The 26,728-nt window shown below is 39.9% G+C and overlaps 1 protein-coding gene across 10 annotated transcripts in view; it reads right to left on the minus strand.

Moving 5' to 3' along the window:
* ptk2aa (protein tyrosine kinase 2aa) overlaps positions 1-26,728 on the minus strand; it is a 67,640-nt gene that overhangs the window by 8,824 nt on the left and 32,088 nt on the right. For 4 of the 10 annotated variants that reach the window (XM_074612550.1, XM_074612551.1, XM_074612548.1 and 1 more), the window contains 21 exons: positions 26,139-26,193; positions 22,007-22,147; positions 21,719-21,796; positions 21,382-21,489; positions 20,265-20,382; positions 19,221-19,251; positions 17,007-17,071; positions 13,735-13,752; positions 10,598-10,654; positions 9,610-9,630; positions 7,835-7,932; positions 6,736-6,820; positions 6,341-6,441; positions 5,893-6,008; positions 5,513-5,613; positions 5,045-5,134; positions 4,718-4,922; positions 4,041-4,152; positions 3,870-3,944; positions 1,744-1,851; positions 1,400-1,510 (listed from right to left, as the gene is read on the minus strand). In XM_074612550.1, the coding sequence (XP_074468651.1) occupies positions 1,400-1,510; positions 1,744-1,851; positions 3,870-3,944; positions 4,041-4,152; positions 4,718-4,922; positions 5,045-5,134; positions 5,513-5,613; positions 5,893-6,008; positions 6,341-6,441; positions 6,736-6,820; positions 7,835-7,932; positions 9,610-9,630; positions 10,598-10,654; positions 13,735-13,752; positions 17,007-17,071; positions 19,221-19,251; positions 20,265-20,382; positions 21,382-21,489; positions 21,719-21,796; positions 22,007-22,147; positions 26,139-26,193 (1,894 nt within the window). The remainder of the gene's footprint in view (positions 1-1,399; positions 1,511-1,743; positions 1,852-3,869; positions 3,945-4,040; positions 4,153-4,717; positions 4,923-5,044; positions 5,135-5,512; positions 5,614-5,892; positions 6,009-6,340; positions 6,442-6,735; positions 6,821-7,834; positions 7,933-9,609; positions 9,631-10,597; positions 10,655-13,734; positions 13,753-17,006; positions 17,072-19,220; positions 19,252-20,264; positions 20,383-21,381; positions 21,490-21,718; positions 21,797-22,006; positions 22,148-26,138; positions 26,194-26,728) is intronic. The other 6 variants (XM_074612553.1, XM_074612552.1, XM_074612549.1 and 3 more) reach the window with 3 other exon arrangements.

A 26,728-nucleotide genomic window follows, 5' to 3' on the forward strand; every position in this document is an offset into this window, starting at 1 on the left:
CAGCATATTTGCCCACTCCCATGTTGATAAGAGTATTAAATACTTGACAAATCTCCCTTTAAGGTACATTTTGAACAGTCAAGAAGTGTGTGATTAATCACAATTAAATAAAGAGGTTGAATAAAGGGTTGAGGATTGTCTTTATGGCTATAAACTCTTTATAGTGTTGAAGGACAGAGGGTCGACACAAAGTGATGATGCAGTAGGCTACAGCTACACAGATTTCCACTCTGAGAGTTCATAATCCACACTGTCCTGAAAAATAATCCTCTCACAATTAGTCGGTGTGGTTAAAAATTCAGATTAAGATAAAGATGAACAGATTTAGAATTCACCACTTCTTGTTCGTATAAACTGACTTGTGGTCTTATTGGTGGTGAATCAGGGGGAATGGAAAAAAAACAGGCTGGGGTTACACAGTCTGCCATGATTCAAGTGTCAGGAATGTGTTTGATAGCAGGTCTTTCTACTGATGGATGAAGTCATCATATAGAGGGATATTTTATTCACCTCTGTGAAGGGAGCTTCCTTTCACTTGTCAATTTCCACGAGGGTCAAAGTTCAGGGTCATAAAGTTGAGCCATTTAGCAATGAGTGCTGGGTGCAGAGAGGAACTGGTGAATCAAGTGAACATACAGTCCACCGGGGGAAAAACACTACACCCAGGGGTTACCAAATAACAAGTAAGATATCGGCTATTCAGTCTGCCAGGTCTGTCCTGAGAGATTTCCTGTTCAGCAATAAATAAAAGAGAGGGGACATCGCTCCCCATCCCTCATAACTCATCTCTGTGTTTTTCTCTCCGTCCTTCAGCTCTCCTACACCTGGCTCAAAAAAAAACAAAAAAACACCCATCAAGGCAAGAGGATAAACCATCGGACCTGAAGAGAGGAGAAAAACAGACTTGTTTTGCTAAAGTAGCGATTTGGCTCCTTTTGGGGATGTTTCAGTGTCTGAACTGGCTCCGTTGAGCTTGATTTATCTCAAAGATCTGAAAAAGATATTCTGCAGCTCATCTAGCAACAACACCACACATAAAGGAGTTATACTAAGTGGAAAAAAGCGTCCCACGGCAGCTAACGCTAATTTGGTTAGCTGTCAAGTTGCCCAAGAAGCAGATCCCTATCTAGGTAGCTACAATAGAAACCATCTGTATTAGGTTTGGACTAAACTCACAGACAAGCATTTGAAATAGTTAATCTAAAATTAGTTTGGAAAACTTTACAAAGGAGGTGTTGAGTGCAAAGTATTATGATGACAGACAGAAGGACCTCAATTAAAAATACTGGCATTTCCTTTTAAGGGTGCATCTGTTTCTAGAGGTGATGTTTTGCTCATAATATGGCCACAGTCCACGGACAAAAACTGAAAACTGTAGCTTGCATATAAACACCGTTACCATAACCATGAAGCTCTCCTCCTGCTCCAGCCACCGCTGGTCATCCTCCATCTGTTGCTGCTGCATCATCAGCCTCTCCTCCATCATAGCCTGGCCTACACATCCGCCGTCCTGTAGAAAACACGGGTGCTTCTTACATTTAGTGATTCTAAATAATCAAATTCAAAACTTTTGTCAGGTTCAGGACAGCAACATTATCGCCTCAATCATCTTTATATGCTGATAAGTGATTGATAAAAAAAAAAAATATATATATATATATATATATATATATATATAATAAAATAGATGTAATATCAGTGGGCTTTTCCTGTCAAAATTCCTTTATGAGTGATAGTGCATACCTCCATGCTGGGGCTCCACAGTGCAGTGTGTTCAGGTCTGTGTTGATTCCAGGAATCACCAGGAGGGTAGCTGCCTCCTACTCCTCCCACGCCACCATGTGCTGATGGCTGGAGGTGGACAGACAGAGAGAGAGAGTATAAAACATGGTCAATAATGGTAAGTAGGGATGTTCCAATACCATTTTTTTGTTCCCGATACCGAAACCTGAATTTGCGTATCGGCCGATACTGAGTATTATAAATATTGCCAAATTGCTGATATTTTGCTAGCTCTGGCTAACTTTACACTCTCCGCAGGCACCTGCCTGATCGGTTCTGCACTTGTGCAACTCTCAACAGAGATGAGAAAGAAACTTTTATTATATTCGTCATAAACCTACATGACATTTGACCTCTGCATTAAACCCATCCTTAGGAGAAGTGGTACCGATCGGATGTACTGATCGGGTAGTGAGTGTTGTTGTTCCTGTGTAGCGTAAATGAGCTGATAAATGATATGATAACGTGATATCGGATCGGCACATGACTTGCGTACTCGCCGATACCTGATCCAGCATTTTAGGCCGTATCAGAGGCATTTCCAATAGTAGTGTCGGAATCGAACAACTCTTATAAGAAGAATCTATAGTAGTGACACAAGACCAAATTCTAAAGAGTATGAGTAAGAATATGAGTAACCATAAGCAACAATAAGCAAATACATCAACTGATCAAGCCAAGGCTCCCACTATGTACCTTTATACGGTATAAAACTATTCATAACTTAGTAAGTTTATAGTTTGTTAGTGTCATTTTTCAGCTCCCAAATTGTTGTTGGGCTGTGAAAAACAAATGCTGGCATTGGAGAAAATAGAAAAACTCAACTAAAAGCAATAAAACAAAAGAAATTAGAACATTTTTGAAATGCATGAAAAACATGTCTTGTAAAGGAATACATATAAAGGTATACCCAGGGTAAATTGACTGATATTTCCTTAGAGAATACATCGAACTGCCTTATTCTTCCCTGTCTGAATTTGAACACAAACATTATAATATTCCTAAAATTGTCACAGAGTCATGCTTTTGTAAATGTTTGAAGGTGAAACAGCAGAGAGAATCCCACTAACACCAAAGGTAAGCATTATTAGTAATAACAAGCCCTGATTCGGCCTCAAAGAATCATGGGAGTTCTTGTACAGCTCTTGAGCTGCTCTCAGTCTGGTGTGTAACACATGCTACCAAAATATACAGATGTTATTCTTACGTGTGATATGATCAAGTTTGACTTAAATAGCAGTTATAATTATACACTCCTTATAAGGACATGAGAGAGAGAGAGAGAGAGAGAGAGAGAGAGAGAGAGAGAGAGAGAGAGTGAGTGAAATGCTTATTGCCATACGAGCTGCAGAGTGGGTTTGATTAGTGTGTGTGTGTGTGTGTGTGTGTGTGTGTGTGTGTGTGTGTGTGTGTGTGTGTGTGTGTGTGTGTGGCTTTTAGCACTACAGGAAATGCCTGCTGTCTGCTGGGTTTATGAGGAGAGGAATAACTGCACTGAAAGTCTCTCTCGTTTTCTCTGCCTCCACATTTCTCTTACTGACTTTGACACATGCAGCGCACGCTCGCTGTCGTCCAACACCAGTCTGTCTTCTACGTTAACTCAGACTCAATACTGACTTTACATGAACATGAAGTCAGAAAAAAACAATGAAAACACATACTGTAACCCAAGAAAATATTTAAATTTACAGATAAGATCAGTGCATTTCACCATGATCATAAATCTTATGAGTTGAGTATGCAGTCACTGCCACAAAAACACATTTATTTATTTATTTTATTATCTATTCCCGATACTTTATCTTTCTTAAATAAGTATCAGTGGTGTTTTCCTTGATGACTGTTTCTGAATAGGTTACAGTATGTTTGTTCTTAAAGATTCCTGTAAGACTTCCTGTTCTTTAAAACCTTATAGAGTCCTGAATTCTTCCTCTCTGTAGCCCTGCACACTGCTGCTGCCGCCTAAAACCTCTGGAAGTCAGAGGAAAACACTGCTGCAGCCACAGTGGACGAGAGGGAACAGAAGAGCATAGTTTTCTCACTACAGGAGTTGTGTGTTTGTGTTTGTGTTTGTGTGCTTTCTGTACCGGGAAGTGGTTGAGTTGGGGGCCGGTGAAGAAGCCTTCACTGGAACGAGGACTGGGGTAACCTGGTCTACTGGGCTGCAGGCAGAAAGATAACGGTTTGTGTTTATCAGCCATGTACTGAAATACAAAGAAATAATCAGAGAGAAACAGAAAGAGATCATTGAATCTTACTTTAGGCGGTGCTTCATCAGACCCTCCAGAGTCCCAGGACACGGTGACTTGTCTCCTCATCTCCATTCGAAGTCTCTCCTCCATTTGGAGCTTCTCTTCCTCCAGTATGGTGCTGGAAAAAGTTACACACAAAGGATTGTGAAAGCATCTTTATTATGGGAGGAAATTAAATCCATCAGAAAATTCTTCTTCATTTTAATAAAAACTAGCTCCAACAACATCAAGAACACACAATGATAGAAGCTACTGCGATTAGTTTATGATAAATACACTGAGGTATCAGAATTATTGCTGGTCAATAATCAATAATTAATGTATGCAAAATCACATGCTAAAAAAGACTGTTATTCATCAAACTAAAACAAAAGTATTGGAAAAATGTCTTTGCTGTATATTGAGCAACTTTAATCCATATTTGCTTTTTATTTTACCAATAGAATTTGTTTATGATCACCATTAATCTAACAATTAATACAATCAATTATTGGGATATGGATATTTACTGCCCAATTCTGATTACCTGTAATACGGCAATGATAAAATTGGAACTTTAAAGACAAAAAAACGACCTTTGCAAGTGGCATTAAAAACACTGGAAAGCATTACTATAGTATTACAGTAGTATAATGGCCTTTCGTGTAATTAATATTCAACACATGACAAGAACATTGAGTTACCTGAGTTGTGTTTTGAGTTCGGTGAATCGCGGCCGCTTGCTGGGGTCATACGACCAACATTTGGTCATCAAACTATAGAGGGTGGGCGGGCACTGGGGAGGCATAGCCAACCGCTCGCCGTTCTCTATCCTGCCAATCACGTCGTTGTTCTTCACCCCTTGGAAAGGCTTGATGCCGTACATCAAGATCTCCCACATGCACACGCCTACAGAGAGGCAGAGGAACAAACAGACAGATAGTTCTTTAGTGATTGTTTCTCACATGATTATTTTTTTTCTCTCCCAGTAACAGTAACTAACACAACACACTCAAATGATCATAACTCACCAAACATCCAGACGTCACTGGCTGAGGTGAATCTTCTGAAGTTGATAGATTCAGGAGCCATCCATTTGATGGGAAGTTTACCTTTAGAAGCTGAGACAAAGACAAACACAGAATTAACATTACCTATAAAAATACAGAACGATTTTTATGACTACATTTAAAATTTGCAATCCCTCAGAGGGTAGAGACTAGAAGAAGACACTGTTTTCATAACATGCCAACATGTGCAGTAAGTCAAGACAAAGTGCAGTATCCTGATGTAACCTGTTGGGGGCGGCAAAGTACTGGCAACAAGGAAAGTTGATCACATACACAAAACTAGAAGAGTTACTGGGACAACAAACTGGTCTCAAGTCAGCGCTGCTCAGAAAACAAGCAACAACATTAAAAACGGTCTCTTGGATACCTTTAAAACATTAGTGAACACTGTTCTGTGTCATAACATAATACAAAGCTGTGTTTGCGTACCTTTGTAGTAAGAGCTGTCCTCCATGTATCGCGACAGGCCAAAGTCTCCGAGCATCACACAGTCGACTGAAGAGACCAACACATTGCGTGCTGCGATGTCCCTGTAAGTCAATATCGGCTGTCATTAGGCCTGAATCATCACAGATGTTATTTGTTATTTCTTAGATGCCAAATATCTATCAAAGAGCACGAGAGATGTACTGTGCAACACCACAGCTGTGCCTGAAAACCACCCCATATTTGTGCACTATATGTCACTTTATCTCAGTAAGTAATTAAGTAAAATGTATGCAACATATAGTGCAATCATATGCCCACAGTTATTCCTCAGTTAATCTATATAATCTATATTGTGCATGTGTGTGTGTGTGTGTGTGTACCTGTGTACAAAGCGTTTACTCTCCAGATAAGCGAGCGCTGTGCTGAGCTGGTAGGCAAACAGAATGAGAGAGGCCAAATCCAAATTGTACTTCCTCACCTGAAGGAACGAACGTAACTGTAGACAGAGAGAGAAAGATGGACAGAAAAAGAGGGTAAAGATTGGGAGATAGTTTAATGTAGTGTATTTATAGAGATATAATGTAAATACATGTCACCATCTCACACTGATAATGATCTGTCAGTAAATCCTCACCTTGAAGTATTTAACTTTCAAGTGTAAACTGGATTTTTTTTTTTTCTTAATATAAGAGGTTTCCAGGTCAGGCTTTTCCTCGGCGCCTACCATCATTACTTACACTCAACAATTTCCTCTGTATACTGACAAGAAGTGACACATACTCTACTCTACTCAGTCCGTATGTGTTATCCACACAGCCTCAGGCGTACCTCTCCCAGAGTACACAGCTCCATGATGATCCACACAGGGTTTTCTGTGATCACTCCGATCAGCTTAACGATGTTCGGGTGGTCAAACTGACGCATCGTCACTGGGAGGTAAACACACACACACACACACACACACACACACACACACACACACACACACACACACACACACACACACACACACACACACACACACACACACACACACACACACACACACACACACACACACACACACACACACACACACACACACACACACACACACACACACACACACACACACACACACACACACACACACACACACACACACACATTAACACACTCTGTATGTATGAACTGAGTCATGGTTTGCTAATAAGTCAAGAAAAAAAGAACTAGTGTGGTCTTACATGCTTCTTGTAGGAACTTTTCTCTGACGCTGTCTGACGTACAGTTCTTACAGGTCTTAATGGCGACAGGTAAATCTGGTTTGTCCTAAAGAACACACAAGTTAGCACATTATAAATAATACAATAATAAGGGGGGTTGAAATCAGTGTCACAAAATGTAATTTATTTGTTATCAATATTATATCAAAATACTGCAAACAAAAATCACATAAAATGTTTAAATTAATGTTTAACCCATTTGTGCCCAAAGACTATATTTACTACGATGAAGGAAAAATGCCACAACATTTGTTCTGATTCGTCAAAAGTCTTGCAATTTGGTAAAGACATACTTTGGGCTAATAGTACAACTTTGACATTTTTAGATGAAAACAGCACTTCTATTAATAGTCAAGGTCGTGATTTTTGAAAAATTAGGGAAAACGCTTACATGTTTTTTTTTAAACTGCATATGTGTGAATATCTTTGATATTCAACTTGTTCTGAGTTCATAGATACCAAATACTTGATTTTGCTCCTTGTAGTTTTTGAGATACAGCTATTTTCTTATCATATTATATCTAGTATTTGGGCACATGGGACTACGGATTTCTCCTAAAATATAATGGAATCTATTGCAAAAACAGTAGTCCCATCATGTGCCCAAATATTAGACACAGTATGATACAAAAAACTCACTTTTCAGCCAAACGGTTTGACTGATTTTGAAAATGTCTTCACATTTGTGCTTAAAGAACACCTCCACCAAAGGAAATACAAAATGTCAGTAATGGGCACAAAAGGGTTGATTCAACAAAAAGACAAAACTCTTAAAAACTCTGACTACGATAGACTTTAAATTATTAATTTGGGCAGAAACGTTTGTAACTCAATATGTTCAGTTTATCATAATAACCTGTAGGTAACCTAATATTTTTATTTAATGATAGAGTGCAGACTTGAAAATACTTTTAAAATTACAATGGTTTGTTTTAGCAGGATAATAGAGTAACATCCAAACAGATTTTGTTTATCCTACGTACGTCTTATGATTTATTGGTGAGTACGCAAAAAGTGTGCCTATGCATGAGTGTGTGTGTTTGTTTGTGTTTCCACATACCGGGGTGTTATAGACTCCTTGGTGTACATCTCCAAACTGACCCTCTCCTATGCAGCGGCCCAACTCTATCCTGTCCCTCTGGATCTCATAATCCCGCGCTGAGAGAGAGGAGGAGAGAAGAAGATGAGAGGAAAAGAAGAGTGAGATTTATACGTTTAACCTGCTGTTTTTCATACACTGGAAACACCCGTCACATTTGACATGCTTTACTCGGACCACATGGATGGGGCTTACCAGGACAAGACTATTTGGATGGTAGCAGGTTAAGATGCTTTGAAATGATGTCTAACTTTCAGGCAGTAAAAATGATCATCCTTTTTGGTAAAGCCCACCCACTGGCTATCAGATCAGACTAAAATAAACCATTAACATGATACAAAAAACGTTTAGACCCAGGATTATATTCCCTTTTCCTCTAACTAGACAAACCTTAACTTGACATGCACACTACCACACACAATTACAAACACACCAACATAGGGTAAACCCATTTAACAGGCAAAATGTAAATCTGTTCACATGCACACCAGAGTCCCATTATCGTTCCAGTGTATTCCTGCATACTGACACAGTGAAAAGGGGGGCGACAGGGAAACACATAAACAAGTTGTTCTGAATTAGATCCTTAACTTAGATAAAAAATCTGTAGTGCTCCTGTGCATGTAAACATGAAGAGCCCATTCCTAAATCAGTTTGGAAAGCCGAGAAGAACATCTGGATCTTTTGAGTGAAATGTTGAAAAGGCTGACACAAACTGATGCACTGGATCTGAAGTGTATTCGATACGGTCTGTCTGCCGTAACCTTTTATATTCAGTGAGTATGTCCAAAAGAATTTGAATGAAAGCGGTTGTTTATGCAACTGACTGCTTTGACATTTATGTTTTATCATAAATATTTCCGCCTTGTTGAAAAGGTCATGAAACATTTCTACACAGGTGTATTAATGTCAGCTGCCAAACAACCGCAGTAAAAATGGAGTTCAAGAGGTTAACGCAGGATTCTGATCATCAGGAACTTATCCTGTACAAGTTTACTCATCTGTCGGGCTAAACTAATTTTGGCTTTTTGACTCAACGAACAGATAAACACAAACACCAACAGTATAACCAGAAACACATTCCATTATAAGAACTGCAATTAATCCATTCAAGTTTGTTTGCAGGAAATTAACAATTGCACAAAACACAAAACACAGATGACTGAAAAACAACAACAACAACAACAGCATACCACAATAAATCACGATAAAGAAATGAAAACGTCCTAACCAACAGGATGGTGAAATGAGAACCAAGCCAATAAACAACGCAAATACTGTGAGATTGTTGAGCTCCGGAGGTCTGCGGAAAACTTCTGTTTAAACTATTTGTGAAGTAACATCTTGCATTGTTTATGGATTGGCCCTCCCTTTCATTTTCAACACAAGAAGACCCCAATGAACTGCACTAAAAAACGACCACAGCCACAAGTGAACAACAATCTGGATATTAGGTACGTCGAGTCTTTGTATTTTTCTTTGCCAGACACTCATGGTGAAAGAAAACTTCCTTTTAACTTCTCAAAAAAGCCACATGATTGATACCGTTACTAGTGTACATCAATAGGTTATTTTTAGGTTTATATTAACAAACTAACTTGCAGAAAGATGCACTAATTAATGAGGAAGGCCGACGACAGCGTCATCAAGTGCCCGGCAAAGAAAAATATGCACAAAAATATAAAATCTCAAGGCAATTCGGTGGGACAGAATGAGAGAGAGACGGGGAGTTTTACCTTCAACTACTCCATAGCTGACTGTGTTGGCGATGGGAGAAAGAGGAAGAGAGAGAGATGAAGAGAAGGAGAGAGCCAGACAGTTGCTTTAAGATTGAAAATAGCTTAGAAAACACACACAGAGACGCACGTATACAGGCATATTTACCTGATGTTTAGTTCATAAATAAGTTAATGAATGAATGCTGCCACAGAATGGTTAAAAGAGCAGGTTTGCTATATCGTCAGTACTGTAATACAGCTTCATTGTATACACATACGGCAGACAGTATGACATGGACACACATACAGGCACAGAGTAGGAAAATATGTCAAAAGTCTGCAGAAAGTCTGTTTAGAGGAAGTCGCAGAAAGAAGGAGACCAAAAAAGACACAGCGAAAGAGACAAAGAAATAAAACCAGACAGAGAAAGATAGAAAAAGACTGCGGGAGGAAAGGAGAACACAGTCCATTTTCAAAGCTGGCCACGCAATCAAATACTACTTTGTACTGGCCAAAACATCCACATTAAATGTATTGGAACGGAGGGCTGAAACCACCATTACTCACAGGGCTATAGCCAAGCTAACCAACACATTCAGGGGTTTCACTAACATATGAATGAATTTGACAGATGCGATGCGTGTCCGACCAACCGGAGTTATACAGTCAGAGTTGTAGCCTCTCTGACCTGCAGCCAGTGTCTCTGCTGTTTATAGAAGACGCTGAAACTGGCTTGAATTTGATTAGCCGCTACTGTACCTAACTAAATGTAACTTCTCTGACGTTCCCTGTGCGAGTGTGTGTGTTTCTTGGAAAAGATTCACACCCCACACAGCTTATTAGACAGCAGAACAAAATGAATGTTTGCTTGACAACGTATGCATCTGACAGAAGAATAACAGTGAAGCAGTTATTATACAGTTCACTTGCAGCAGTGCAGCAGTAGCTCATTTTCTTGAGTACTTTGGTTGGCAGATGTTAGACTGAAAGAGAAGCTTGAACTTACTGGAGGGCATGGTGTATGTGTCCTCTTCATCGACTATCTCAGCATAGTCATCAGTCTCTGTAACAAGAGATACACAAAAACAGTGTGAAAATAAATCAAGAGAACATGCACGCAAGTCTAACAGAACACAACAATAGGAAAATCATGCACATGTTGCTCAGTTTACCGTGCGTCCGCTATGGTATGAAGGGTCACCGACACACACACACACAAACACGTGTGCAGTAAAAAACAAACCTGCACAATAAAAACTAAGAAACAAAGCATGAACTAAAGAGTTTCGAAAACTCCTGCGCAAAGCAACACCCACGTAGCTCCTCTCTTTCTCTCTCTGCACGCACACACACACACACACTTGGCGGAGAGTGTCAGCTGAGCATGTGTTGTGCATATCTGTCTGTGTGAGAGCAGCTGGACTGCAGGGAGTAACTGTGGCGGTGGTGGAGGAGGAGGAGGAGAGGAGGGAAAGAAAAAGAGAAGACAGAAAGGAGAGAGAGAGAGTTTGAGAGAGACGAGTAGAAAATGAAAAGATAGAACAGAAAAGAGAAAACCAGGAGGAAGGAGGCAAGAATAGAGAGAGTAAGACAGAGAGAGAGAGAGAAATAGTGGGGCTAGCTGTCATGTAAGCAGATGGGAACGTTTAGGATCAAATCTGTGCAGAATCAGACAGATAGGCAGAGAGGAGAGAGCCAGCAGGAAAAGAGAGAAGGGAAAGATGGACTGAGTCTATCCTAACCAGATGGTGGTGTTTAAAATAAAATCAGTGTGCAGACTCAGCTGTTGGAAACAAGAGTCAAACATCTGCTGCTGTCCTGAACGCTACCCTCACAGCTCTGCCCGGGATTTATCAGGCTCTGTGGGAACGAGTCCCTAAATTGATCAGAAATCCGTTTCTAAAGCCTGTGGCTGACTTTCTCAAGATAATCAGCCTTGTAGAATAAGCCGAAGAAAGCAGTAGAAGTTAAGGCAGGCAAAATAATACATTGGATGGTAGTAAAGGGGACAGAAAAGTATTTAATGCTAAAAGAAATAGTTCTAACATTTTGGGAAATGCATATATTCGCTTTCTTGCAGAGAGTTGGATGAGAAGATCGATACCGCTCACATGTCTTCACGGTAAATATGAAGCTACAGCCAGGAGACAGTTAGCTTAGCTTAGCACAAAGACTGGAAGCAGAGGGGAACAGCTAGCCTGACTCTGTCCAAAGGTTAAAAACAATTCCTCCAACCAACACCTCTAAAGCTCACTAATTAAAGGAGCAGTGCGTAACATTTCGGGGGATCTTTTAGCAGAAATGGAATATAATATTCATAACTATGTTTTCATTAGTGTATAATCAAACTGCGGAAACGTGAGTCGTAGAGTGCAAAATCGTGGTACCGCTAGTCGCCGTCTGACTTTCGTTGCTCCTAAAGTAGTGTTATTATGGTAAGGATGGCCTCTGAGCGAGGTGAATGCCGTTACCACGGTTTTGTACTCAGTGGCTCACGTTACCACAGTCTTGGAAAGGGAGGAGTGAGAGGAGGGGCACTCAGTTGGTTGCAATCTGCAACCACACCACTGGATGCCAAATCCTACACACTGTACCTTTAACATGTTTTATCTTGTTTGTTTAATCTTCATAAAGAACCAGGCCAGCCGTTTCTCCCTGTTTCCAGTCTTTACGCTAAGCTAGACTAACTAACTGCAGGCTCCACATTTGCTACAAATTTAACAGACCTGACATGAGAGTGGTATCAATCTTTTCATGCAACTCTCAGCAAGAAAGCAAATACATGTATTTAACAAAGTGTCTAACTATTCCTTTAAGGATAAGATGAATTAAACATGCTAGGCTTTAAGGTGTAATATTCTATAGGAGAAGAGGTTGGAAAAAGTTTAAAGTTGTAATCAAACAGGCATGACTTTTGCTGAACAGTTGCTCTGCGTGATTTATGTTTCACATGAGAGGAAAGGAAAGCCTTTAATGCGCCTCTAAAAATATCTTCATATGAGCTGAAATAAAAGCACACGCTCTGGTGACTCCGTTGCTGCTGCCAAAATGTGTTTTATTACAGCAGATAAACTGATCATAAACAACATAGCAGTTCAGCATAAGGTGGCTTTCATCAGTCATGTTTTTTTCCCGTTAAAACACATGTCAGCAACAGACAAACATTATACTATTTTTTTGTCAATTTTGCTTGTCAGTGTTTCCATCCAGTGTTTCTAATTTGTTTGTTGCATTTAAATCTGCAGATTACTTTTTTATACGTACTTCTTAGTTTGTACTGTGAAGTCAATTGTTTGTATTGCTGCTTATTCGCTCACATGGTTTGGGACTTGTTCTAAAGAATCAACCCTTTCTAAGTTTGACTGGTCTAACTCTGTCTCTTTCTGCTTTCAGTGGAGGGATAGTGTGTGTGTGTGCTTTCATGTGTGTGTGTGTGTGTGTGTGTGTGTGTGTGTGTGTGTGTGTGTGTGTGTGTGTGATCTAGTTATCCCATTATAGCCAGGAATGCACCCACTCTTGAATCCAGCAAACCTCTCCCTACTCCACTCTGTGTGTGCATGAATGTACGCGAGTACACGTGTGCATGATTTTGCGTGTGTGTATAGAGAGAGGGAGAGAGAGAGAGAGAGAGAGAGAGAGAGATTTGGAGAAGTTCCCTTAAAGAGAAATACCACTTAATCTCCAAATTCAGATTTTTGTGTGTCATTCTTGTGGTTAAAAGCAGACATATTTCAAATTTAGCGGTAATCCGCTTTAAAAAATAATCACAAATAGACTCAGACACAAACATCTAAAAACACAACACTAAAATAAGTAAACCACTCGAGCTACTAACAGACAAAACTCATTAAAGCTACTGGTGATTTATTCATGTTTCCAATCACTGAAACATGAGAAACAACACATTCAGCTCATTTCATTCTGAATTATTTAAATCACCCTGTATGTACATAATACAGCACATACACACACAGCGCCATTGTTAAAGATGTTAAAGGAATGCATGCATGAACATCAACCCACACACCAACACACACACACACACACACGCTACCCTTTCCCAGGAGGTTGCAGTGTGTTGGTGGAGTGAGGACTATAAAAGAGGGACAACAGAGAGAGTGATAAACAACAGCATAACTTTACCATCCCCGCTAAGATCTTCTGCAGGGTCCAGGAGAGCATGCAGGAAACGGGACAGCAGAGGAGGAGGAGGAGGAGAAAGCAGCAAGGAGAGAGAAAGAGAGAGAGAAAAGCAGGAGGCAGAAAAGAGGGAGAGAGAAGAGAAGAGCGGTTAGAGCATGAAAAGCCTTGAAACAACATGAGAGATGTTGCAATGTTGGAGATCTGCGAAGCCAAACACTCAGCGAGCAGTTAGCGAAGTTTCAGAATATCTCCGGTGAAAAAGCAGAGTTAACAACTTTCATTAAAATGCTGCACAGACACATGTAGGTTAAATGAAGTAATGCAAGAAATGGTGACGATACGCAAGGCAAACTGCATTTGAACTCCAGTATGGTTTCAATGAAGTACGATGTCTGCGTCAAGCTGTAAATATTTGTGAGTTGGAGAGTTCATGTAAAGGTTGGCAGACAGAAGATGCAGCAGAGCGTAAAATGCGGATCCAGTGGAGTAATGTTAACAGTGAGCAACACTCATTGCTTGAGCAAGGTTTCTCACATACATTTTATGTATATTTTTAAGGTTTCATGTACTTGCAGTGGAACTACACAGCAGTTTCAACAAGATTACTGTAATGGCCTCTTAAGAATCTTAACCCAAACAAGAAGGAGAGATCAAATCACTCCAGTATAAAAGGAAGAGTTCTGCTAACATGGAAGAGGCGGAACTTAACACCTATACTGCAGCCAGCCACCAGGGGGCGATTGAGATGTTTTGGTTTCACTTTTGGTGAGCTGTCATGTCGTCCATCTTTATATACAGTCAATAGTTTGGACGGTGAATATACAGCCTGCAGCCGGTTAGGTTAGCTTAGCAAAAGGGGGCAAACAGCGGAACTGGGTCTGTCCGGAGGTAACAAAATCCACCCACCAGCAACGCTGCTAAGCTAACTGTCTCCTGGCTGCAGCTTCATATTTGATGGACACACACGAGTGTGGTGTCATTCTTCTCATCTTTCTCTAGGTAAGAACGCAAAAAACAAAAACAGATTTCCCAAAAATGTCAGACTATTCCTTTAAATCCTTGCATTGGCTCCATGTTTCTTTAGCTTAGCTTAATTTAGCTTCTCCCCCTTTCTAGCAGTGTAGACATTTTGCAGCTTGTTCTCAGCCCTGCTTGCGTTCTATGGCTGATTTCCTTCTGTTTTGTCTGGTAAAAATGATAGATTATATATTTTTTGTTTTTTCCCTTTCAGATAATCTGAGGGCTATTGATACACTTTGGGATTTTATGACTAATCTTAAAAAATACTTGGTTCATGTGGCTTTAATTCTCTGTTTTAAAGGGTTTTCTTTTCCTCACCCTTTTAATAACCAATTTGATGTCCTTAATGCACATTGCAATGTTTTATTGTTGTGGTTCTTTTATTTTAATCCTGTGAAGCACCATATTAACTTGGAGTTTTAAAAGGTGCTTTACAAATAAAGCTATCAGTATAAAGCTATAATTACCAGCTCAATTGACTTAGAGTAGCTCGCAGTAAAAATGTTAACTCTAAAAGTACCATGAGGATTCCTGCGTGTCACTTTTGGTGCCTCCAGCAGAAAAAGTTTGGATTACTTGTTAAAGTTTCAACAACAAACCAGCTGCTGTCCAGATCCATGACTTTCTCTGAGCCGCTAGCTACGGAGGAAGGCTGCCAAAGCCAAAGATGGAGAGACACAAGGACACGTACTCACCCATTTAACTTGGTGCAGGACACATATATACGGTAGATGGATAACATTTTGGGTAGAACCACAATTAAATTTTCACTAAAATAAGTCATTTCAATTTCAATTTCCTGTCTATAGAAAAAACTACATCCCTAAGCTGTTGCTGATCGACTGCTTGCGGACACTTTAACAGGGCAGATACTCGGTGGTGGAACAGAGATCTTTCAAATGGAAGAACAATAACCACTTGGCCTCTCTGCTATGAATTAAGCTCTGCCTCTTTGAAGTATCTGACTTAAAACACTGAAAATGATGATTAAAAATAACCAAACTGTGACCTCAACAGTCAACCATGTGCTGAACTGAGCTCTGTATGTCAGTACTGGCTTCTTCCAGTCACTCTTTTGAATGAAAGTAAGCATTTTACAATAGCTAAAAATGCAAAATGTTCATCTTTAGTAGACTTTGTCAGCAGGTAAGCTTAAAACTAAATACTTATTCACAAATGTGAGAGGTAAAACATGGAAATTGTTTACTGATATTAAGAAAACACATAAGCCTCTGGTTTTGATGAATTGCCTCTCAGTCAGAAAGTATTGCACAATTCAGAGTCTTTTCCATTTGTTCCCCAGTCTTATTTAAAGAGCATTGGCTTGGTTATAAGCAGCAGCACACAAGCAGTTATTGTGGTTGAAGCATGTGTGTTTGTGTGTGTGCGCGTAAGACTGAATTAGTCAAAGCAACCAGGCTGAGGACAAAGATAGTTTAGTAGAGGAAGGCATCTTTAAAAATGAGATTGTGATGCAGCAGATAAAAGTGATTAATCCACAAAACCAGTTTAATTTTACATTAAAAATATGGAAAAATCCCAAACAGCTGCCACAGCGGAGTATATTTTCTGGACCAAATTAGTGCTATAAATCAATCCAGGAAGAATAAATAATACTTCAAACAACTCTTACATATTACACTGCATTTATTGTGCAATTTTATTTCAGATTGCATCAAATAAAAGGTTTCTTTCTCTGAGGTTTTTCTGAACACTGTCTTTACTGCAATGTGTGATCATCAAATCAGGCTTTTTATTCCGCCACATCACAATTTTGTGGACACGCTCCTCCACTAACTGTCCAATGAGAGCCGAGGATACCATCAGGCGGCGAATCTGAACAGAAGACAAAGGGGAGGAGGAAACGCCGCGCCTTGGTTGGCTTAGGAGGCGTCGATGTCACTAGGTCTGCAGCCAATCAGGCAGGAAAGAAGACCAGAGTGTGAGAGAAAAAAAAGAGAAAAGAGTGAATGGATGTGTGGGGAGATGTGTGGAAGACCGAGGGGGAGAGGAGGAAGTAAACAAAAGAATAGCAGGAACAGAGCGGACGGGATGAGAGAGAGAGAGAGAGAGAGAGGGAGAGGCAGTCCCGACAGAGAAGAAAACAATGAGAGATGAGTGAGAGAGAAAACAGATGTTGGAGGAAATGGAAAGACGGAAAGAAAGACGAGTAGTCGGAGCCAAGGAAGCTATCAGACTGTTCATGTTGCTCCTAAACCTGTCGACTTGTGAGTGCATGATTTGTATCTTACCTGAGACAGAGATAGCTCTTACTCCACTCCTGACTGCTTCTAACTTTTTCTCATTATTGGACACTCTAAAGAAGAAGAAACAAATTAGACAACAGTAAAATACGCTTAAAAGTCAGATATAACAAAACAAACATACCTAGGTTAAATCGAAGCCTCTTTAACAAACACATCAGTGATTTTTAAAGTCAGATCTCACTGAGAGAGCAGCCCGTTGAAACTGCTTCTGTAAACTAACACTGCCTGTTTCAATTATCTCTCTGCCTTTGCCTGTCGTGGTCTCTCTGTCTGTGTCATCTGAGCTCTACTACGATCTTTACATCACAGACCACAACAGGCAGAGAGAGAGAAAGAGAAAGAGAGAGAGACAGAAAGCAAAAAGAAACTTAGAGTGAGAGAATGAGAGAAAGAGGAGGAGACTACCCAAGTGTTTAAAAACCCTAAGTGGAAAATATTTGGCTCCTAAACTTATCTCCTTATTTGACCACAGACGGAGCGAGAGAGGAGAAAAAAGGAGAGAGAGATTTGAGTTGAAATGACCAAAAAGTAAGCAAAAAGTTGGTGTTTGAATTTCATCAAGTGACAGTGTAAATGTGAACACACAACATCCAGGCTTCTACGGTCACGGATAAACAAACACAATGAACTCCACTTTAAACCAAAGTACCAGTGGTTCCTCTAGAAAAAATGTAAGACCCTGCAGTTCTGAGCCAAAAACCCTATAAAAAAGGCTCAAATTAAGTCGTCCCAGTTAAGTTTTTCCAGTTAAGCAAACCTTTTCAAAGCTGATTAGTTATTTGAGTTTTGATGTAATTTATTTATGGACACATTGAACTGCCATGTTAATGTAAAACCACTGGGCTGCCATTGACTGATTATTTATATTATAGGTTAATCTGTCGATTATTTTAACGATAAGCCAATTAATCATATAGTCTATAAAATGTCAGAAAAAAATAAGTAATGCCCATCAAAATTTCCCAGAAACCAAGATGATGTCTTGATTTAAAAGATATTCAAACAGAGAAAAATCTGAAAATTTGAGAAGCAGGGAAGAGTGAATGTTTGGCATTTTTCCTTGAAAAATGAACCACAAAATGAACCACAAAATAAATATCCAGGAGATGTTCATTAATAATCTTTCTCCTGCACCACAGTACGGCACTAGTATAAAATGCTTCTGGCTACATTATTTACTAGGAGCACAATACAGGAACGAACTACTGTAACGCTGATTATGAGTGAAAGTACTTCTGCAGCTTCTGTTAGTTCTACACTGAGCTGTACGGGCAGCTTTCCCACACTTCGTCACTACTTACATGACACATTTAATACTGAAAAGTGTTATTTTGAGTCACCTGCAAGTTGTTCCTAAATTTAGTTGTCAAACTACTATACCAAGCAAGTTGAGTGACATCAAAGTGACAAAGTTTCAACAATGACACAAGACGTTTCCTTATAGAAATGTCAAAATGCCTTACTCTGAAACAGGAACTTAAAGTTTGGCAATCTTACTGTAAATAAAACTGCAGCAACGACAGATTCTCATGAAAGTGATTGTCTAACCATCCTGAAGCTGGCCTGAAAGTCCCTATGACTGATTTATTGTTCTTCTTTAACAGGGAAATAACTCTAGACCATTTATTTTCAGAAGAACTCTGGCGTAAAGGATTTCCCAGATAATGACGAGGAGGCTGAAAACCTTTCATTTTGAAGCAGAGCTGCACTGAGGCTCCAAAGGACACATGGTCATGACTTTAATAGCTATTTGCCATTAATGTTGGCATAAAAATAGATTTATTAGTCTGGCTACTGGCCAACCCTTTACTGACAATGATATTGAGTTTATTTGAACTGCTAGAGATCTTTTTTTGTCTCAGAAATTTCAGATTTTTTTGACAGGACTGATAATCCTACAAGTAAACCACCCCACAACATACTACCTTTGCATGAGACAGATATGGAAATGACAGATCTGATGACTTAGAGCTGTGATAGTAGCCTCTTTGTAGACTTTTCTAACATAATTTTTACTGCAACAATACTAAGACAGGTTTTTTTTAATTTATTTTTTTGTTATTATTGTTATTTGTCCTTCTTTGTATAATATCTTTTGGTTGTTTATTTGCAGATGGATGGATGGATGTTTATTTGTCCCTGTACCTGTCTTATAATAAATAAAAATAATAAAAAAAGAAGAATTAGATAGGTTCTTACTTTGGGATGGAAGGCAGTGCTCTCTCTCCCTCTAGAGGACAAAAACACACATCATCAGGATCAGAATGAGTAATGTGAAGCACAATAAATGTACAATACACCACAAACAGGATTTTACTCCCCTGCATATAAAATACATTCCTTATACAGCATTAGAATAGATACAATACAACCAGCACGTCTAAAGGAAGGGACTAGCGCTGTAGCTCAGTGTGTCACATAGTATTCATTAAATAGGAGCACTGCAAAACTAATAACAGACACAACAGTACTAGATATAACAATTTAGCAATATTGATTGTTGCCACAAGAAGCTATTTTACCAGTAATAGTATAGAAGATGACTTAAGAAGCTCTGCTGCACACAGTATTACAGTTTGAATTATTTACTGAAAAGTTTGAAAAGAACATTATCACAGATTTGGATTCTTTAGAGGACACCGAGAGCTCTATTAAATTACTGTTTCATTATTATGATGGCATATATATACTTGGGATCATGTGGATATCGGCATAAACCTAATCCCTGAGGCTGTTCAGTGGCAAATTGCACTTTCATAGATTTTCTCTGAACCAGTGATTCTCAAAGTGGGGTCCAGGGACCCCCAGAGGTCCGTGGCACTCTGTCAGGGGGTCTGCGAAATAATTTGCTATAAATTATAAAGTTGTGCTGTATCATTAAAAAGTTCATATCTACAGATGGGGACCATTTGCACCAATAAAATAAGCAGTTTCCATTACTGCCACCAGTTCTAATGGCATCTAAGAGTACAAATAGTAGTAAGCAGTATGCCTAATCGGTGTTACGCTTATGAGGGGGTCCTTGGAAAATGTTCTCCCCTTTGAGGGGTCCCTGGCCCCAAAAAGTTTGAGAACCCCTGCTCTAAACAGTGAAATTTAGAGCTCATATTATTTTTAGACTTACTTTGATAGTATATTTTTGAGCACAAAAAAACTCTGTAGGGTGTACAGGATTGTATTTTAATATTTTTTGCATAATCCTAAAGAGGCGGGAACAGAGAGGAGAGATCTTCAGCTTCATACCTTTCTGAAATCTGACGATGAACGAGTGAGTTTCCATGGAGATGAGCCGACAGTAACCGTCAATCAAGTCAGCCAAGTTCTCCGTCATGGTCAGCGATGCTGTCGTAACTGTGAGGGGCTGCACACACACACACACACACACACACACACAGAGGCAGGCCTGTCACAAAGAGCCATTATCTCCAAAGACACACACACATACTCCTACACATAGCAGAACAGTGGGGGTTTCCAGCTGCTCCTTCCTTACGTCAGGGGAAAACTCCTGTTTCTCTCAGTATGTGTGTGTGTGTGTGTGTGTGTAAGTAAATCCAATACTATAAAAGCCAATAAAACAGAAAGACTACACTCATACAGCTGCGGGTATTACAAAGCTCTTTGTCTGTGAGTAGAACCATTATGTGGAATCTATACATGGAAAACCATTAGTTAATCTCTGTATCTACTCACTCATTCACACACAGAGCGCCCAGTAACCAAGCTATAATGCACTACGATGGGCACAGCTTATGGGAGCTCTTTAGTATCCATTAGAGGCCAAAGCGGTCATCAAGATTAAACAAATACCAATAAAACTGCTTTTAGAGTGAGAAAACTTGATGCATCTTGCATTCATCTGTCCTTTTTGATTTCTCTAAAACTGTCGAAGGCTGAACACACTTTTTAATATTTTTAACAATAGCCCACAGCATTGCTCTCTGCACCGACACTTGCTTTTCAATGGGAAAAACTAAACTTCCAGTATTTCTGTACATTAACTTCTCACAAGACCCTCTAGTCTTGTTGAAATTAAAGGTAGAAATTATCTACCTGATTTTGAGGCAGGTTGAGGAAAAGTGTGTCCACCATAAAGGTAGATTACATAAAAGTAGGAGCGAGAGGTATTGTCTTTTTGTCATAGTGATAAAAGAATACAAACAGAAATGGGACTACATATAAAATGGAAATCAGGTGGCTGAAATGTCAAAAGTCACAATTTTGAGTTGCTACATCTCATCAAGTTTTTCATGGTAATATGTTTTACAACAAAATGTACATGTAGAGCAAATTTCTAAGAGACAGAGAGACAGACAAAGAGACAGATAAAGAGACAGAGAGACAGACAGACAAGTAGTACCTCAGCAGCTCCAGCAACGTTGAGCTGTAGCATCCCTTTCCTGTCCTTCTCCTCCATAGCAGAGTACTGGATGGACTGAACTTGGTTAAAGTTAGCTAAATGGGTGGGCTGGGGACAGAGAGAGGGACACAGAAAGAGTGGATATTGATTCATTGAAACTGTGCTGATCCTAAACATTCTCATTCGTAATCAAATGAACCAGCGATATCTGTGGCCATCTTTATCTCAGGAGTCAAGCCTGTACTTTCACTTGAGATAAACGCTACCTTTTGAGGCCTGGAACACATTTGGTCTACATATGTTTTGAGATACAGATGTGGTCTTGGCAGGAACTCACCGTGGATCCCTTGTCAGTGAGGTAGCTGATCCCTTCCTCTGGCCCGATGGCTAACTCCACCTGGATCACCCAGCTGGACTGTTAGAGAGAAGAGCAGGGATACGAGTTAAAAGATAAGAGAGTGGGAGCAAAAAGTCATATAACTTAAGACACTGTGGCACAACACTACATCTAGGATACATGCAGAACCTGATGCCACCAAAAGGGGTCAGCCTAACACAACTAACCAGAGCTTTCAGAGCATGTCAGGACACAGCAGACTGAGAGGTAAGACTGGAAGAAACCTACCCCAAGGGCACATTTGAAGCACTCCTTGTCATAGCGGTAGATCGGTGCGAGTGTCTCCAAGAACTTCAGGATGCACTGCTCATCGTTGAGGTTGGCTACCTGCTTAAACGTCTGCTGAATCAATTTACGAAGAGTTTTAGCCTGAAGAGAGGAGAGAATTGGGAGGGAAAGGGAAGAAAAATTACAACTTTATTTAAAATATCATCCAGCTGATAGAATATCTGTAACTGGGAGAAGAAGAAGGAGGAGGAGGAGGAAGCATGAGTGTGTGTGTGGTGTATTTGTTTGTGTATGTGTGGGCTTAGACTGACAGAGACACTAAGGGAGGAAAGCATTGATTGACTAATAGTCCACTACTCTGGCTCCAATCAAATTGACCTCACCACTTCATTCCGGGGGCACTCTTAGTTCAGATCAATATCTTCACAAAGACACATTAATACTGTTGGTTACCACTCAATTAAACATCAGTCTGTCAGTCTGTTTGTGTGTAGTGCAACTCAGATCTCACTACATTTAAGTGCTCATACAGACTTTTAGTTTGACAGTTGTGTTTTTTTTTTTAGGTCAGTTATGTCACAGAGAGTAGACAGATGGGGAGCTGACAGAAAAAAATCCATCTAGGAACATTAATCATTATTCTCTGGACATAAAGATGCAAAGACGAACATACATACAATGTCATATATAATCCTCTTCATCCGATATATATATAAAAACATTGAGACTCCTGGCAAAAATGACCTTTTTAACTCCGTTTCCCCCTCATATGATATTGAGCTATTATACACATCTGTTGAGATGACAGTATTATCCAAACACACGTTAACACATTTGATGAAGATACACATTCACACATCCACACGTACAGTACAGACAACTATAAATAGCTCTCCGTGTATAGATTAAGAAAGAGATTAGAGGGGATTTAGTGCACTACAGACCAGGCTTAAAAAAAGCATGTGTGGATTTACAGTAGACTGGTTCATCACATTAAGGTCATTCTACACTAAATAAAAGCACAGTTTAACAATTAAAGTCACAACCAGAAAGGAATCAAGTGTATTGATTTATTGACTTTAAAATGCGACTTAAACACAAGCAACTGACTGATGTCAGGTGAGACTAATGAGGAAAAAGAAGATAACTTACGTCTTTTTTTGATATTAGTCATTTTGTTGAGCCACTATCTATTTCTATTGCAATTTGTATTATTCATTTGTAAATAAAAGCATGAATATCTACACTTCATTTCAGCATTATAGAGCCCTGTTGCCAGCTGTCTACTCATTAAGCCTGAAGGAATCAAGAAACCTTCAAACACACTTATCTGCAATGCTCCTGTGTGTGCAGCCATGGGTGTGTATGTGTGTGTGTGTGTGTGTGTGTGTGTGTGTGTGTGTGTGTGTGTGTGTGTCAGTTCAACAGATGTGATAAGACACAAATGATTGCAGAATATAATGCGTGTTTCTTCGAGATAGGATCAGTGTTTTAATTCCTCGAATTCCACCACACTCGCACACGTATAAACACACAGAGATATTGTCAGTCCAAAGTGTCCACCCTTCCTGAGAGGAAGCACTGCGCTCCCCCGTCACCATGCTGACAATCGCTGTAGCAACCGGGCTGACCAGTTATGTCACTCTGCTGACCAGTCACAGACAGTATACTATATTTATTACATTTTTGTAACATAAACTATAGCTGATTAGCTCTCAAATCATCACAATATGTGCAATACATTTTTAGGCCTACTGTAGAAAATGCTCAAAGAATAAAGGTTTATAACAAAAAAAAGTTAATATATTGTAAAAATGTGACAATACATCTCACTGCATTATCACCAAATCATTTTGGGCTAATCCGTAAAATTGAAAGTAAGTAAGTAAGTTATCAATCTGATGGTGAAACGGACTCCTCGGCTCAAGCTGGTTGATCAAACTTTGATCTGCAAAGCCACTAAAGGTCAGTTTAACTAAACCTGCTGCCCAGCCTGTCGATAGAAATGAACAGACTTTGCTCTTTATAAAGCTTTCGCCACAGCTAACATCAGTCACTGTTTACTACCACAGCCATCTGCTCTGGGGTTAGTGTGTGTGTGTGTGTGTGTGTGTGTGTATATGTGGTGTGTGTGTATGTGTGGAAGTAGAGTCCATTGAGGGTGAATAATCCCATTAAATGACGACCATTCTCTTTCACCAGAGTGAACGACAGAAACGTAAATGACAGCTGTGCCCCCTCTCTCTCTCTCAAACACACATCCATGTATGTATTTAAGAGCAGATGTGTCAAACACTTAACATTAACTATTTTTAACTGCTAATACATGATATAATTATGCATACAAAAATACTCAAAGACAGACACAAGTAACTCATTAGGGCTTCAGGTAATGATTATTTTCTTGAGTCATCGATTAATCGTTTTGGTCTTTAAACTATTTCTGAAAGCCCAAGCCATTTTTTTGTCCTACCAACGGTCCAACACCGAACAATATTCCTTTTATTATCACATTGTTAAACTAGAAATTTTTGCCATTTTTGCTTGAAAAACAACTTAAAGAATTGTCCAAATAATAAAATAATTGCTTCATTGTTCACAGCTCTACAATTCATGATGCTAAATGTAAGTAACTAATACAGCTACTCATTCTTCCATTCATTTAGATGTGTTGGTCATGTATCATCTACATAAACAGACCATATACTGTATGATAAAATAACAAGCAATATAAGCCATTCTGAAATTACGGCATCAGTCCAGACATCTACAATCAAGTCAGATGTTCCAGTGTATGGATGTTTGACTGCACATTATGTCACTGAGTGCATCCCTGTGACTTATAAAACAGAACTCGGGGGAGTTTGTGTTGCCATGTCTGCCAAAGGAATAAAAAATGAGAGAGAGAGGAGAGGAGGTAAAGTAGGTGATGAGGGGGGAGTCAGCAGGGCTTGACAGACGGGGTGGGGGGACCCCAGAAGGAGACGCACATTGACGCCTCCTCCTCCCTCCTCATTGTTGGAAAGAGAAAGTGGGTTTAAACATGACCTTTGGGGTCACTCACGCACACACACAACACACATACATAAACGCAATTTCTCTCCCTCTGCAGAGCATCTGTCCGCCCGCCTGCTGACATCAAGACCTTTTCGGGTCACCGGGGCCTTTCTTTCACGCAGACACACACCAAGACCTTCCCCATAAACGCGTGCCGTAAATTTATCACTGACACAGACGCTGTTCATTGTGCATGAACGCCCCGCCATCACATACAAACACAAACAACCGAAATCTGACAAACTACAAATTAACTGTGTATTTTAACACAAAAGCGTATTTAACATGTGTGTTCATCTCTCAACCAAAGGTAATTAAACTGTACTTGCACGGTACAAATTTCAGTACAAACCCTGGTTAGCTGTTCCCCCTGTTTCCAGACTTTGTGCTAAGCTAAGGTAACCCGCTGCTGGCTGCAGCCTTACATTTACTGGACAGACATGACAGTGGTATCGATCTACTCATCCAAGCCTCAGCAAGAAAGCGAATAAGGGTATTTCCAAAAATGTCAAACTATTCCTCTCACGGCGAGGCTTCCAGAACAGGGATTCTTCACTGGTGAAAGCTGCATTCATCACACTCATCTATATATAGTATGTAAGTAGGTTCTCTGGTAAAAGTGTCATATTTTCCTATTCATTCTCTCAAAAACTGCGCTGGTTAGTTGGCAAAGATTTCATTTCAATCTTGTTGAGTCTTGGACCGCTTCACACTTTGTCAGTCAGGCCAGCCCGGGTCTGACAACACATCAAGTAGCACATTCAGCAAACTGGCTCAAAAGGAGCATTCACTTAGACTTGGGAGCTGCCCTTAAACCACACGCTTTGGTTACTTTAACTAACTCTAGTGGAGCAGATGGGCCACTATGATAGCAGCAGCTGCTGAATGAGGGGAGAGCATTACTTCCTCACCCTACCAGAACACCCACATTTCTATAGGAAACCCTCATATTGAACTATTTCTTCCACATATACTTCAGGAGGACAAGTGTTTGTTTCAGCAACCTAACATATTATAATATATTGTATGCACTCCACTTCTCTTTTGATCTCCATTCAACAGTAATTATTCTCACCTTCACTGAATCCAACAGGTCTTTTGGGAAAAAGCGCCTCAAACCAACGTCCTTCCTGGAAAGAGAGACAGCGAGAGATACGAGAGGAAGAGAGCGGAATGATTATTATGCTGTAATTACACTCAGGAACGTTAATTGACAATCGCTTCTGGCTTTATCTGATCTCGGCAGCTTTATTTTTTCCTTTGCAGACAAATTACCAACAACATCTACAGACAGATACAGTTAGGCAGGACAGGCAACTGAAGACAAGAAACAGAAAGCTGTGAGTAAATGCTGACTATACAGAGAAATACTCATCTTTTCCTAAGAGACGGGGCAGAGAGAAAACAGAAAGAGAGAGATGGAGAGAGAGAGAGAGAGAGAGAGAGAGAGAGAGAGAGAGAGAGAGAGAGAGAGAGTGTCGGGGAGGAGTACAAAGAGGGAGATCACAGAGACAAAGAAAGATATGCAGAGCTAAAACAGGAAGCTGGCTAATGACTCAAACTCCTCTGGAGAGCAGACAAGTAAAGGAGGAGGAGGAGAGAACGAGTGGGGAGAGAGAGTAGGGGAAAGGCTGAGAGCTTACATCATCCCATTTCTCCAACATA

Source organism: Sebastes fasciatus, chromosome 17 (assembly GCF_043250625.1).
Source record: "Sebastes fasciatus isolate fSebFas1 chromosome 17, fSebFas1.pri, whole genome shotgun sequence".
NCBI classification, from domain to species: domain Eukaryota; kingdom Metazoa; phylum Chordata; class Actinopteri; order Perciformes; family Sebastidae; genus Sebastes; species Sebastes fasciatus.